Source organism: Hydra vulgaris, chromosome 09, assembly GCF_038396675.1.
Source record: "Hydra vulgaris chromosome 09, alternate assembly HydraT2T_AEP".
In the NCBI taxonomy this organism is placed as follows: domain Eukaryota; kingdom Metazoa; phylum Cnidaria; class Hydrozoa; order Anthoathecata; family Hydridae; genus Hydra; species Hydra vulgaris.
In genome coordinates this window covers 43,579,121-43,595,949 of record NC_088928.1, presented here as the reverse complement: position 1 = coordinate 43,595,949, position 16,829 = coordinate 43,579,121, and the positions used below count along the sequence as shown (strand labels likewise).

The 16,829-nt window shown below is 26.0% G+C and overlaps 1 protein-coding gene across 1 annotated transcript in view; it reads left to right on the top strand.

The window, feature by feature from the left end:
* Nucleotides 1-15,500, top strand: part of LOC100201232 (crossover junction endonuclease MUS81) — a 33,534-nt gene extending 18,034 nt beyond the window's left edge. Inside the window, exons 11-23 of the mRNA XM_065805820.1 lie at nt 1,138-1,211; nt 6,604-6,880; nt 7,214-7,263; nt 7,382-7,430; nt 7,557-7,600; nt 7,709-7,774; nt 8,446-8,543; nt 10,042-10,158; nt 10,238-10,333; nt 10,690-10,827; nt 11,067-11,170; nt 11,379-11,462; nt 15,351-15,500. Of these exons, the coding sequence (XP_065661892.1) occupies nt 1,138-1,211; nt 6,604-6,880; nt 7,214-7,263; nt 7,382-7,430; nt 7,557-7,600; nt 7,709-7,774; nt 8,446-8,543; nt 10,042-10,158; nt 10,238-10,333; nt 10,690-10,827; nt 11,067-11,170; nt 11,379-11,462; nt 15,351-15,411 (1,258 nt within the window). The 3' untranslated portion in view covers nt 15,412-15,500. The remainder of the gene's footprint in view (nt 1-1,137; nt 1,212-6,603; nt 6,881-7,213; nt 7,264-7,381; nt 7,431-7,556; nt 7,601-7,708; nt 7,775-8,445; nt 8,544-10,041; nt 10,159-10,237; nt 10,334-10,689; nt 10,828-11,066; nt 11,171-11,378; nt 11,463-15,350) is intronic.
* The last annotated feature ends 1,329 nt before the right edge of the window (nt 15,501-16,829 follow it).

The window sequence follows — 16,829 nt, the reverse complement described above, 5'->3', positions numbered from 1 at the left end:
AATTAATTTCATAGATAGCTTTATTGACTGCAAGGCCGCTGGGGATAAAAAATGGCTTTGAATTACCTTTGTCAGAAGCGGCCAGCCAGACAAGCACATTGGGCTCGAACTTGCACTTTTTGCGATATTTAACACTTGGTGGAGTCTTTTCTCTGTTGCTAGAGTAGTAGGTGCTGTTTCCATTAATTGTTGAGTGTGACAAAGTAAAGTAAGACTCGTCGTCAAGGATGACCGATTTTCCTTTAAAATCACGATAAACACGATCAATGCCGGTTTTGATTCGCTCATTCTGGTTCTCTAGTCGATGAGGTATACCCTGTTTTTTATAACTTTTGATGTCAGTGTACTTGGCAAGAGTTTTAATGATATGTGAATGACTGCATCCATATTTTCGACCAGCTTGCCTCATCGAAACTCGGTCACTGTGATCAAATATGGTTTTCAGGCGCTTGATACTCTTTGGGGTCATAATTTTGGCCACACGACCACTTCCTTGCACTCTTTTGTACCCAGAATCATTCTCAACGCGTTTGATTATATCATAGATAGTGCTTCTTGGAATTTTTTCAGCATTGAAGTGAGCTACTGTGAACTTTTTACCTTGCAATTTATTTTTCAAATAGAACTCGTAAATCCGTTTTCTTACCTCTTCTTGCTTGGCCATCATTATTTTCTTAACTATTATTAATTATTTAAAAACAAGTAAATTAACTTATAGAGAATTAAGTAAGCTTTAAAATGGATATAAGCATGAAAAAAAATAATTTAGTTTGTGGCATTTAAAATTCAGTTAAAGATAGTCCGGATTTTTAGTAACCACCCGTTATATATCATTGTCATAAAGGTGGATTTATATTATAAAACTTTTTTCATGCTATTCACAACAGTTCACTAATTAATGTTGATCACAGCAAAAAATTTCATTTACAAAAATAATTTTTTTAAAAATCACAAAATTTAAAATTACCGGAAGTTATCCTGGTTGTTTTTCAAAATTACCCGGGTAAAGGGGGAATAAAAACTTGAAATTACAAGAGTAATGGATAAGGTAATACTCGGTTAAGAAACACTAATCAATACCATGGTGTTAATCAGTAGAAGGAGAAAAAGACTAAAATTGTTTTTTTTTTTTTATAGACCTTCAGAAGGTGATTTTCATTTTGTTATGATTTCAGACAATGACTGTAGAGATGTAGCTGTTCCTCCTGCAGGTGTATTTCATTTTAAGTTAATTATTAGCATTATAATTAATTTTAAATGTGGTATTAAATAAAAATTATTCAATATTTTAATTATGCCATAATATAATGTATAACAATCATCCTAAAAAAATTTGATGTTATTGCTGTCTGTTTTTATTTATAAAACATTTTTTAAAGGTACTTCTACATTTAGGATTAATTCTGATTTAATCAATATTCTTGATCCAAATGGGCATTTTTCTCCAAAATCATCAAGATTTTGGTTTATGAAAATCTTAAATAAAGTTTTGGGAACAAAATTCCTCAGTATGGTACTCACTCAAAAGATAAGCTAGAGTATGTTAGCAGATTTTTTAGATATATATCATTTGGAAAAATCCAATTAAAAACTACATATTATAAATTACATTGTATTATTAAATATTGTAGAAAAAAACTTACTCTATTTTAATAAGACAAGGAAGAAAGTAAAATAGCCATGAAGGCTTTGATTTAACAATAGGCAGGCACAACCGAGCAGAAATTTGTAAATTTTTAGGTTTGCATATTTTAAATTTTTTAGCTAAAATAATTCAAATTATTTGTTTAGGTCTTTATCATGATAACAGTTAAATAATAACAAATAAAAATTGCAACTTATAAATTTTTTATTACTTTTAAAATAAAAAATGCAGACAAAATTACATTTTGTACTTATATGTAATTCATTTTCATATGCAAGTTTTTTCTTACAATTACGGTAATATAGTTTTTTATAAATTTGTTATTTTTATATGAAAATGTAAATTACAATTCGAGGAACTTTTTATTATGTAATGTTATTTTAAAAACTAATTAACATTTACATGTAAATTTGAACAGCAGACTGCAACTTAAAAAAATCAGAAAAAGTTAAAGTTTTTTTAAAAACATTGACCATATAACAAAAACATTTGAACAGAAAATTTTTTTTTGAAATTAAAAGACTAACATCCCCACTCCCTCTCAAAATATAATAGTCTTTCAAATAAAATGCATGCTGTTTGAAAGAAAAATTTGCTATAATTACCCATTTGGATCATGAAAATTTATTTAATAAAAAAATTAGAATTAATATCTTAATGTATTTTTATAGTCATGAAAAAAGTACTTTTAAAAAAATTATAAAAGCAAATTACCTAACTAAAACTAACCTTACCTATTGAGTTTGAGTTTTTTACTATATATATATATATATATATATATATATATATATATATATATATATATATATATATATATATATATATATATATATATATATATATATAGTATATATATATATATATGTATATATATATATATATATATATATATATATGTATATATATATATATATATATATATATATATATATATATATATATATATATATATATATATATATATGAAGACCACACTGCAAAATCGATCAAGCTACATTTTTGCTTTTTTGGGGTTTTTTCCCCTGTTTTATTCGGCTGCAGTTTAACTATATAGTAATTGACTATATAACTAGAAAACCGATCAAATTACGCAGATATTTAGCTTTCTAGTTTATCTGCCCACTGGAAGAACGATCACATTGCTCGCTGTAAAACATGTGACAACGCTAAACCAATCAGAATCGAGAAATTTATAAACAAACCTGTTGAAATGGCGGATGCATCTGATTTTCCACAAGTGATGGACAAGCCAAAGAAAAGAAAATCATTGGGTTCTAAAAAAGATAAGGCAAAAAAAGCTCAACTTTCAAACCACAAAATATTGTCAGTGCACATTTTTGCAGTGCTTCGAAAAAACAAATCTAGAAGACAGAGCAGCTCTTATTAAAGCATTTATTGCTTACCCTTCAAAAGACAAACAAGACTCATACCTATCTTCTCTTATTACAACAAAGAAAGTGTTGAATAGAAGACCTACTCGTCATGAGGGGGAAGCCCAGTTCCATGAATTTAGCTATTCTTATCATTCTACATAGGTTTCACCAGCAGTCCTGCGTGGTGGAACTTATGTAGAACAAAAAGTCTGCTTTAAAGCCTTTATTGCCTTGTTTGGCATTACAAACAGAAAAGCACAAACCATCAAAAAAGTTTTAACCTCAATAGGTAAGTAGCAAAATATAATTATTACACAAAGTATGTCTATTTAAAAATGTATAATTGTGATAATTATTATAACAATTTATATTATTATAATTATAAACTATTGAAAAGGCATTTTTACATATAACTATTTCTGTATTACAAAGTTAATCATGACTAGATCTGGTATTGCTAGATTAAAATATTATTGAGCCATCACAATCAGTTCATGTTATTAGATGTAGTCATGTATAATTTTGTAATACAGAAATATCATAAATTGTTATTACTTAGATTAGCTGTAGACTGTAGTAATATCAGTTGACTGTATTTTTTTCGTACCATTGCTAAACATCCAGTGGAACATCGTGTTGCAAACATTGAGTTGATGTTTGCATATCGCATCCCCTATTTGTGCAGTTGACATTGCGTCAATGTTGCATCATTTTTTTATAAATCATCTTTCGAGTAATATCACTGACCTGGAGGCTTTTTGTGATGGATGTGCTGGACAGAACAAAAGTTTCATCATCATTCGTTTCTTCCACACAATGATCCACACCTACAAGTGCTTCAAGACTGTCAAGCTGACTTTCCCCATCAGAGGACACTCTTACATGGAGTGCAGCAGAGACATGGGCCTGGTAAACCAAAAGGCTGATGTGGAGTTGCCAGAAGACTGGTGTAGAGTCCTAGAAGAAGCTAAAGCTAAACCGACACCACACAATGTTATTCATTTTTCTGGCAACCAATTTTTGAGCTTCACTGACCACATGAAACTAAACTTTAAAGCAACATGTTCCTTTCCCAAAAGGCGAGTGCAGGAAATCCGATTCGAGGCTCAGCATCCCAAATTGGTGTCATAGAAATAATCGGAATGGCTCAATGGAAACCGCTGTATTAGTAAACCACCAGAAGAAGGGATCATTTCTTAGAAATCTTCCAACGCTGATGCAGCTCTACCTACTGATTTGGTGATCAGCAAAGAAAAGTATAAAGATCTCCAGGTTCTCAAGCGCTTTTGTCGACCTGAAAACCATGCATTCTGTGACAACCTTTCAACCTCAGCTACAGACATCACTGACAGTTCTGAAGGAAGTAGCTCGAATACTGATGATTAAAAATAATCACCTTTTATTTTTTAACTAATCCTGATCACCATTACTAAAACGCATCTTATTTTTAGTTAATAAAGTTTTCCTTAATTTATTGTATTGGTTATTCTTCTATACCAAACGATACATGTTTTTTTTTTTTTTTTTTTTTTGTTATTCACCTCCTCAAGGCCGAGAAGGCACAGACGAGGAGGTTACTTAATAGTGGTTATAACCCTCTCTCAACTCTATAACTCCGAAACACGAACCTTGACGAACAAGGCCGCTGCGCGGAGAAACAAGTTGAGCGCGGTACTACCAGGGACGTGGTGGGGATCGAACTCTACACTGCACTAGTTAAAATTGTAATTTACTATTATACAAATATTTTTTGAAAAAAAAAAAAAGAGTATAAAACAGGAAAACGATCAAGCATCAAAAAGGATGCCATTGGTAAAACAATAACAACATCATTGCTAAGTAATGCTGACAGTAAGACTTTTGTTTTTATGAAAGACCTTGCTCAAGTAAATAATAAAAAAGAGAAAATTAAAAAAGCTTAACAAATAAGTCAGCTATGGTGTTTTGAAGTTTAAAATCTAATTTACTCAAAACAATAAAAATGTAGCTTGATTGTTTTTCCAGTGTGGTCTTCATATATATAAATATATATATATATATATATATATATATATATATATATATATATATATATATATATATATATATATAAATATATATATATATATATATATAAATATATATATATATAAATATATATATATATATATATAAATATATATATATATATATATAAATATATATATATATATATATATATATATATATATATATATATATATATATATATACCTTTATATATATATATATATATATATATATATATATATATATATATATATATATATATTATATTAACAAAAAATATATATATATATATATATTATTATATTAACAAAAATATATATATATATATTATTATTATTATTATTATTATTATTATTATTATATTAACAAAAAAATAAAAACAAAAAAATTTATCTCATGTTTTTTTTTTTTGCAGCTGCTATTTTTAATGGTAATTTATTTTAAATCTTTTTTGCAAGAACAACTTTCTTGAGAACAAATGTCTTTTTATCATTGCATGAAATTGATGCAAAAGATTTTGTCTTATGCTAAACTCTATTTTAACTCTAAAGTTAGGTTCTAGAGACTTTTGGAAAATCTTTAACAATGTTGTTAACAAAGTCTGACTCTCATGCCTGGGTCTGATCTTATTACCTCTCACAGATTCCTGTTTTGGCTAAATATGTTCAACAGGATAGTTTATGATTGGAGTAAACGTCTGTTATCAGTTCATTCAAAACCATATTTTCAACAATGGAAAATCGTGATCAGTTTTTCCAATTATTTAATGGACTTAACAGAGTTGTAGTCATTGGTATTTGATTATTGTTTTTCTTTAAAAGAATAATTAACTCAAACAGAACTGTGGTCATCTTGAATAATATTGCTTTTTTATTGCATTATTACAGGTTGAAGGAACTAAAGTTTGAGATGTCTAAGAAAATTTCAAAAAAAAAGAATTTCAAAAAAATAAATCTGGAGCAACAACAAATGTGATTAACAAAATAATAATAATAAATTAATAATAAAACCACAAAGCTTTTAACTGTGCATCTTATTTAACAATTTATGTACTACGGATTCTATCGCTTCTTTTTTTAATTGTGTAAATATTCATAAGTATTCGAAAGACCAAATACTATTAGTATTTATTGTTTCTATTAAATGTTTACTTTATCTGCTACTACAGAGACACAAGCTGCTGGTTTGTTAAAAAAGATTTTAACTAAAGTTTCAGAAACAAGTAATCAAACATTTTATTTCTTCTCTAGTTCAAACACATTTTTATGGTTTAGAAAGATTTTAATATAATTGTAAGGTATTTGTAAAAATAGAAATAAAAACAGACTTGCTTTACTTAGTTTATAAATCCAAATTGTGATACAAAACTTTATTTTTGACTTATCAAATACTGATTACCTGTTACCTGAACAAAAACAAATTTAAAAATTAAAAAAAAACAGTAGAACAATAGCAAAAATATTTGAAATTACAAAAATTACATTAAAATGAAAGTTACATTATGCTATTGTAATTTTTTTTATTTGGAGATTCAGTTTTTTTTTTCTTTTTTTTTAGATTGTCATGAAGCAGCTGTTTCAAATAAAAAAGCTAATCAAAATAAACACAACATTAAAAAGGATCTTCTATTGCCTATAAAAGAAAAAAGTACAGCTTTAAAGTTTAAGGATACTATGAGTAGTAAAGTTATTCCAAAAGTTAAGCACAATACGTCAAATTCTTCTTTTACAATGGTAAAGTCATCTACCAATTATCTAAATGTTAATTATAATGAAACTAAAAGTAGAGAAATTCGAGATCAAGACTTATTTTCTTCTAGGAAAATCACTGAAATGTATGTAAATATATTTAATACTCCATAAATGTTTTTACAAATATTTGCTTAAATAGATTTATATAGTTATCTAATGTCCTATTTCTACAAATATTTTAATAGGTTTATATAGATTATAGTGGTAATTTACATTGCTTTTAAATCTAATAAAGTTTTATGCACAAATTTGTATCAAACTTCTAATGTTATTTTTCTAAGTATGTTACTAGTTTTATAGTAATTAGGGTAATTATTAATTAAGTAATTATTAATGAGAGACATGTTTTTTTTAGGTATATTAATCAGAGACATGTTTTTTTTTTTTTTGTCACTAATATTTTTAAATGTTTTTAGAGTAAAAAATGTTTTACCAACAGAACCCCCTTTATTTTGTTTTAAACCAGGTAAACATACATATTCTTAGTTTGTTTATATAAGTAGTATAGACTGACATATTATTATGCTTATTTCTTTATATTTTAACATTTGTTTTAATATTTAATCATGGTTTTTATATTTAAGGAACTTTTCGAGTTATTTTATGTGTCGATAACTCAGAAACGTTAGGGAGGTAATTTATTATAATTTTTTGTGTGGATTGCTGAGAGACAGGTAATTTCAAAATAACTTTAGTAATAAATTTTTATAATTAGTGATAATAAAAATAACATGGTTCTTTTTTGTACTTAAATACTAGTGGCAAAAGAAAGAAAGAAATGGCAGACAAGTTGTCACAAAGTGGTAAACCAAATATTTTGATTTTGAGTAATTACAGCTGTTTACAAATTAAATAACCATCACTTATAAATTGTTCGTGGAATGTAGCAAAAGTTTCGTTTCATTGTTTAGGTATCCCTATAGATACTCGTAAGCTGCAGGTTGGTGATTTTCTTTGGATCGCAAAAGAAAATTCAGGTGTTGTGAATTTTTTATATTTGTGTTGACTTAAATTGTATATAAAAACATTTGTCTCAAATAATCTTTTTATTTTTATTTTTATTTTTTTTCTACTTAACTTAAAAACAGGCTTAAAAACAATAGGTTAATTTTATAAAAATGTATGTAAATATTGTATAAATAACTTAAATTTAACTAATCCATAACTATATGATATAATAACAGCAACAAAAAAGTGATTGGTAGTATAATAATATAAGTAAATGTTGAGAGTTGTTTTAACACCACGTAAACATTTTGTCATTGTTTTCTTTTTCCAGATACTATTTATCTTATCATATACCCCACCTACCTTTTTAGATGCTGCTTATCCTCTACTTTTATGAATCCCACCAATGTTTGGTTATTCTAGATAATGCATCTCTACCACATAGGAAATGCAGAATTTCAAAAAAAAATTTGCTCAACTAAGTTACTGATGAACTTATTTAGTTCATCAGTAACTTAGTTGATTATGTCTTATATAGATTTATGCTGAATAAAGAAGTTGCTTTTAAATGTTAGGCTGATAATTAGATAAAATATGTATATACTCATCACCTAGTTAACAAAAAGTCTAATTTTTGATCTTAATAATATATTTAATTTTTATTAATACACTGTATTTTTAATAATATATTGTATTTAAGGTTTGGAGCGTGAGCTAGTATTAGATTTTATTATTGAAAGAAAAAGAATGGATGATCTGGCATCAAGTATCTGTGATGGAAGGTTCAAGGAACAAAAGGTTTTTTCTTTTTTTTCTTTTGAATTGACTAAGAATATTCTTTTTTTGCATATATATTTATATTCTTAAAAAATAACTTCTAAATAAACATACCAACCTGTTTATTTGGCACAAAAAGTCATTCAAATTTCCCTTGTTACCAAGACTTAATACCACATGACTCATCATTTAACAAAGTTGGATATTTTTACTGTATCTATCCCTTCATCCAAGATAATTTATCTAGTTTTTTTCCTCACACAACCATGTTTTGGAACTCTCTATCGTTTTCTTGTTTCTCTAGCTCATATGATTTACATTTTTTTAAATCTTCTGTTAACTGCTTTCTCGTTCGTAACCATTTTATTGCTTTGTGATAGCTCCTAATAAAAGTAGTGGCTGCTTGCAGCCTTGTTAGGAATAAGTTTGTTTTAAAAAATAAGGTATATAAAGACATTTCTTTATAACATTTACAGAAAAATTCTAAGGTTATACATATATTTCTGCTTGTTATTAAAAATGTTATCTTTTTGAAACTTGTTTCTAAATTTTGTTTTTTTTTGTTTAACCTAATAATAAAACAAATAAAAGAAAAGCTTTTTTTTTATTTGACCATAATTAAGCCATTTAAACTTTTCAATAAATTTTTTGGTACGAAGTTAGACACAAAATGGAAAGTCTTGAAAAAATGTCACAATCTTTGATAATAGTTAAATAAGTCAGATGAACAGTTTATAAAGTAACATGAGTTCAGTGTACCTGAATGCAGGGTACCATGGCTTCCTAGTTGTTATTAAATATTGCTAAATTTTTTGAAAAAGTATCCCATCACAAAATACTCCATAAACTTGCACGCATATAGAATATTTGGTACACATTTTAACAGAATTGCTTCAAGGTTATATAACAGACAACAGAAGTTTCATCATTAATACACACAGATTTGTTACACATTACTGTTAAACCATCATCACGATATAGGCCTAAATCATTAATATTGATTATTTTACTTAATAAATTTAAAATATATTGTCCAATAAATTCACAGGTTTCTGCCCCATTGTAACGGCCCATTGTTACATCAAAGCAGTTGTGTATGTTTTACTTTTTTCAAGTTTCCTTATTAAAATAAAGTAAGGTTTTTCTAGGCATAACTGTGTGGATTTTTGCAAATTCAATTGTTTTATCTAAAAATAAGCAGTTATTGCAGGTAAAAATTATTAATGTCAAGTTGAATAAAAGTTTGTTTTGTCAAATTGAATAAAAGTTTGTTTATCATTATGTTGGTTATTATTAAATACATCATTTGTGTTTGTTTTCGGTTTTAAGAAAAAATGTGCTTTCCAATAAATTCTTTTAATACAATGCTCAACTTTTTCAATAAAAGAAACAGTATAACTTTTGACAAATGTTAATAAGGAGTCTAATATATATACAAATATAATATATAATATATATATAAGTTATTTTTTTTTTTATATAAATTATCCACATTTAAAAAAAAAATTAAAATATTTAGTTTCGTTTAAAGAACTGTGGTTTATTGAAGTTAATATATATGGTGGAGTCATACAAAAATGCAAAGCATCTACCTATTCCTGAACAATCTCTTTATCAGTCAATTACAAATACTCAAGTAACTTTTGTTTTAATAGTAATGTAATAGTTTTTTTGTGTGTATATGACCTGATATACTTTTTATATTTTTATGTTAGGTTATCGATGGCTTTTTTATCAAAGAAACTGATGATTTGTTTCACTCAGCAGAGTATTTAAAAATTATGACTAATCAATTGATCAATCTGTATAAGGTATATGATTTTGGAGAGAAAATTGATGATGTAAAGTATGCACATAATGAAGCAAAATTATTTTTAGTTAAACATTTTTAAAATGATTGAGATTATTGTAGTTGTTGTTACTTTTGCTGTTGACAATATATAAGGCAAAGGATCATTACTAATTTTGATATAGATTTTTATATATAAGGTAGCTAAGAGTTGTTACTTTTGCTGTAGACATTTGTATATAAGGTAGCAAATAAGTTATAAGAAATTATTGAATGCTTGTTTTGAGATAAGTTAAAATTTTATCAAAATCACTATTTTTATTGTTTATTATTGTCATAAATGGCAATTATATTTGTACTTTTATTACCTCTATAAAGAACAAGACCTTGTTTGCTGCTCGAATGAATTTAGTTAAAGAAATTAAAAAGAATGCAATTTGCGAAGAGGTTCTGCAACATGATGAACAATATTTGATTACGTTTGAAGAATTTTCTTCACAAACTGATAAAAACAAAGTATCTTAATTTAATATTTTTTCATAATTTTATACATACATACATACATATATATATATATATATATATATATATATATATATATATATATATATATATATATATATATATATATATATATATATATATATATTATTTAAAAAATAATAAAAATTATATATGTATGTATGTGTATATATATATATACATACATACATATATGTCAATACATACATATGACAATTATTTTGTTACTGTAGGTTTTGCTAGTCAAGGAGATGTTTGTAAAACACCTTACACAAATCAAAGGAATGTCTGTAGATCGAGCTTTAGCTATTGTTAAAATATATTCCACTCCATCTATGTAAAAAAATTGATTACTCATACGTTGATAACATAAATAATAAGAAAAATAAGAATGACAATTTGAATTTTGATTTTTGCATGTCAAGTTATAATAATAGATAAACAGAATAAATAGCAATACCCATTATGATATGATTGAATGTTATTTTTTCTAGACAGAATTTGGTTAAAAAATTGCTTTCTAAATTTGACTTGATTAATTTTAGCCTTGTCAGCGCTTATGAGAACTGCTCTTCTGAATCAGAAAAAGAAAATTTGATAAGCTCTATCCAATTTGGAACATTGCAAAGGTATTTTTATTTAAATCAATAAAGTACTACAATCAAGATTTACAGAGTTTTAATTTGTAAATATGAATTTACTAGTTGTGACATTTTGAATATGGTTATAGGAATGCGTTTTTAAAGAAAATGTGTTAAAATGCTTTGTTTGGGTGTGTTACACTTTTTAAAAGTTATTTTTTGCTTTGTACAAATAAAAAGATTTTACAGTTTGAAACTGCTGGTTAAAACTTGCAGAAAATGTTTTTACAACCAGACAATCAGGGGCGTTGTTTTACCAAAAACTTGGGAGATAGGGAGACTAAAAAATTATAATAAAGTTTTAAAAACCTGAAAAAAAAATATTCTGAAAAAATATTTGATATATAAAAAAATCAAAACAGGTTTGTGTTCATGCTCCCCTCCTCCTTCCTACTGCAAAACTATAAAAATAAGACCTCTTTTTTTAAAAAAAAGTAAAATCATAGAAATTTATAAAATGTATTTATTAACCCATTATTAAAATACAATAGCAAGGATTTTTTAAACATTGTCAAATCAATAAGGATTTGTTATGGGACAACATTTTCTGTGAAAACTTTTGTCTTTCAATACATCTCTCCTATCTTCTGTGAAAACATTTTCACATGCTTGGAGGAGTTGGAAATATTTTTTGACAGGTTGAGTGTGAAAAAACCACTTTGATACATCCATTGGTTTAACCAATAACTTTTAGTTATTATGCAACAAATGAAAGTTTTAGAGTTTCCAGTCAATAGGTTTCTCACGAAAATTTGTCATGTTGTTATCTAATGTCCTTTTTGGTCTAGCAGATAGATTCCTTTTTGTATGTTTTTAAAAAGTGCAGCAATTTTAAGTATATTCTATTTAGCAGAAACCCAAGTAACAAATTTAAGTATACTATTTAGCAAAAACCTGAGTAACAAGTTTAGGCATTGACACCATTTTTTCAATAATTCATCATTCATTTAAAATTTGAATGCAGCAAAAGTAAATTCTAAAACTAAGTTAAAGTAAGGAATAGGAGCAAGTTAAGAATTTTTTGAAAAGAAAAAGTTTTAAAAAAGTATAATTTCTTAAGTGAGAATAATATCTAAACAATAATGAAATTACCCAGTGAACCACAGTGGTCACCAGACTCAAAGTCTCCCTTGATCCAATCTTTTTGTGAAATAATATAGTAGTTAAATAAAATGTATTGAGAACTTCAATAGAAATGGATAAATAAAAAATTCACACATTTAGACTATAAATAAAAAGGAAGGGCTGGAACATGGTTAACTACATCTTGCATAACTTCAAGAGGAAAAATAATTTTATCTTATTTTACTCTTATTTTTAATCCAATTTTGTACTTTGTGCATAATATAAATGTATTGAAAATTGTTAGAACCTTCTAAAAGCAGTTTACATAGTAAAAAAATGTAGGTATTAAAGCAACAATTAATGAAATAAACGCATTTAATGTAAAAAATACTTTTATGCATTTTACATAATAGTGTCTAATAATATCCAGACTAAGCTTTGTAATAGTAATGTAATATTTTAACAAAAATCAACAGCAACTTTCATGCTAATAAAACATAATCAAGTTTATAATTTTTGATATAGTTGTGGGGACAAAAATATATTAACATAATAAGTAATGACATAATAACTATTTATAGTTAATATGTCATTACATATTATTTATTTAAAACATATTATTTAAAACATATTACTTATTTAAAACATATTTATTTAAAACATATTGTTTATTTAAAACATATTTGTTTAAAATATGTTATTTATTTAAAACATGTTATTTAAAACATTTATTTAAAGCATATTTATTTAAAGCATATTATTTATTTAAAACATATTATTTATTCAAAACATATTATTTATTTATTAAAAGCTGAAAGTTCCACTTGACAATCACTTAAGATTGAGTAACTTTGTTGTCTTTTATACCACCTACTTGTTCTGAGTAAAGTTTATTACCATTATTGATACTTTTTAGAAAGGGTACTATATAGTTAACAGCAATATGAACTTTTCCATGTATATTCAAGGAAATATTTTGAACAAATTAATATATTTGATAAAATAGCATAAAACGTCTTGAATTCCAAGGTAGCAGATTCAATATCACTATTTTTTCTCCAAAGGTTGTTCGCAAAGGTTGCAGATATTCCAATCAATGTAAACAGCTCTGGTACTGGGACTAAAGTTTCTATAATTTCTTTCTATAATTATAACTTTTGGATTAATTATACTCTTAAAATCAGCCATCTTTGATTTTATTTTCCAGCCTCAGCATATTTACTGATAATAATATGTAATGATAATCAAGGAGCCAAGTGTTTATTTTTCTCCACCATTTAAACGACTTTCTATTTCATACCACAAACAACTATATTTTCAGCATGACTTGTAATACCAAAAAATAAGTTTGCACTATCAAATGCAACAGAATAATGATCAAATGCAACAGAATAGTGAATATTTTGAAGATTAAGATGTTCAACTTATTTTCTAAGATTTCCATTGTGTTCTGATCTCGATTTATTGTTGCAGTCATTTTTATTGTTTGCTTTGATACTCAATAATTAAAATAGCAACAATAAAACAATGCTTAACCCCCAGCATCGCTAAGATCAAGATAATTTCTAGTTTTATCATGCAGAATAATTCTTGATTTATTTTTTTAATAAATTAAAATCCTCATTTTGGCTATTAAAGCCTCCAATTATTTTCAATACTATTTCAAAACCCAAGACTTTTTCTAAATATAGAACAAATTTTTTGGTTTGACACTGAGATAGTTCTAAACATTTTTTTCATGATTGTTCCAAAAGACACTTAAAAAAGACTTAATCACTTTTTTTGTCCGTAGTCCCAGCTACGGAAAAAAAAACGCTCTGCACATATTGATACCAGTATATATAACTTTTTAAAACCAAAGGTTTTTACAACAATCGCTTCAAATAACTTCAGTATGGTTTGATTATCAATGATTTTAAAATAAACGGCGCATATATGTTCCGTTTAATGATATTAAATTAGTCAACAATTTATAAATTGTTGTCCTCATTTATCAACAGTGAAGTTGCTGCGCACCAAAGTATGTTTAAATTGCGTAAACGCCGGTTTTTGATTGAGAAATCAAAATTATTCTGTTAAAAATGGCGGATATTTTACCTAATTTTTTGTTTGTTTGTTCGGTTTTCATAAATTTTTCAATCCACTGGAGGTTTTTATTAGCCAAATATTTAATTAATATATGTAACTAAGTATATACAAAATAGGTTTGGATGTGGGGAGACTTAGTAATCACTGTACTTCATTGTAATTACTTGCTAATTTATTGTGTACTAACTTTTAATTTACCATAAAAAAAAGAATTAATTATAAAATTTATTCTCAATACTGAATTTACAAGGAATTCTTTTTTTTAATTTGATTTTAAAATGTGCATCAATTATTTAATAATATTAAATGATTAACTATTATTCAAATCGAAAATCAAAGTCAATTTTTATTTTTTATAGTTTTCAATCGTTTCGCAAAAATTTTTACAAGTTTTTTTTTTTACTTATTTCTTTGCATTATGACTTTTAACAATTATCGTTTTTATTTTTCCATTTATCAATAACAATATTTTATCAACTATCGTTTATCTATTGTTATTGTTACCGTTCAATACTATCGTTTATCATTTTATTAACTATTTTTGAAACCGACAAGCTCCTATGATTAATTGTAGTTTTGAATTTTTTTCGTCAAATTTCTAAACTAGTTTACTTAATTATAAACATTTCTTTTGTTGAGTTTTTATTTTTTTAATTTGAATTTTTAAATATAAAATATAACTTTTTTTAAAGTGCTCGTAATTTATTACTTATTTTTATTTAGAAAAATTGGTAATGCGTTGAGTAAGCAGGTGTACTTCGTTTATTCAAACAAAAAATCGTGAAAACGGATTTGTTGCCATAGCGAATTACTAATGTTGTAAATAATTCAAATTTGTTTGCTATGAAAGCTACGTTATCCTGAATTTGGCAATTGATCTTTTTTTGAAATATGTCATATTAGTATTGAGTTCAAATATATATATATATATATTATAAATAAATGTATATACATATATATTTATTGTGGTGAACACGCTTCTAAAAATCGTACGAACGTATTTTTTTACAGTAATAAGTTAAGAATTTTAAATTTGTACAACGAAAAACTTTAGTACAAAGAAAAAACTTTTCAATTTATTGTTTGAAGAAAAATTATTAAAGTTGTTGTAAAAAGAAACGCTTTTAAACAAAGTATGTTTACACTAGATGAAAGCTCACAAATAACGTTATGTGTGTTATACAGTGTTGGAGCTGTCTTAAGTATATGGATAGCATTATTTTCTCCTTACATTTTCGACTGGATGGGTGTAGATGTGCAAAAAAAAGAACAGGTTTCTAACTGGCCAAAACGTTTTTTAATAAGCGTCATATTACAACCATTCACATTTGCTGCAGCAGCAATCGCTTTGTGGTGGTCTCCAGGTACAGTGTTGATCCCACCCATTCATTTTCTCATATCCTTGATTTGTTTAATCGCTATTGATGTAGTAAGAGAGGAAGAACCATGGGAGAAGGGTTATACGCGTCTTTTTTAAAATGCAGAACAACATTTAAATGAAAATCTTTTAATGAAATTTTGATAAAACTTATAACGTCGCTTATTTGTACCTAATATTGTAATGATACTTTATGTTCTATAAATATTTTTCTCTTTTACTCGTGCAATATTTTTTTTAATGTTTTTTTTGTTGTTGAAAATAATCCAAATCAATTACATCATTTCGTAATACTATATTTTTAATTTCACGATGGGAATGATTCTTTAGATCATATTAAAATCATTAATAATCGTTTCAACGATCATTAATAATAAAATTGATAATCACTAGATGACTGGATCAGTGTGATTATTTGTGCACGGTGATTTTTATAATAACCATAATTACTTTTCTAATAATCTAAATCTGGTCTAAGTTATTAACGATTAATTAAAGTGTAATCGATAAATCGTAAAATTTAATTAATTTAAAACCTATTATATTAAAATATCTTATTTTAAAGACCTAATGTTTTTTTTAAAGTTAACTGTTTTTGAATGAAGCACTAAAATGAAACGTGGGGATTTTTTTGAATTAAATGAAGAAAAAAAAGACTTTCGGGAATACGGACCTAATTCAAGTTACTTTATTAAATAAAATTTGCTAAAGTGCAAGTAACAAATAAATAACGTTGTCCGTCTGATGTCTAATTATATAAAATTTTCGTCTGAAAAAATAAAAAACCTAGAAGTTCTGGCCTAAATATAACATTGTTTGCATTC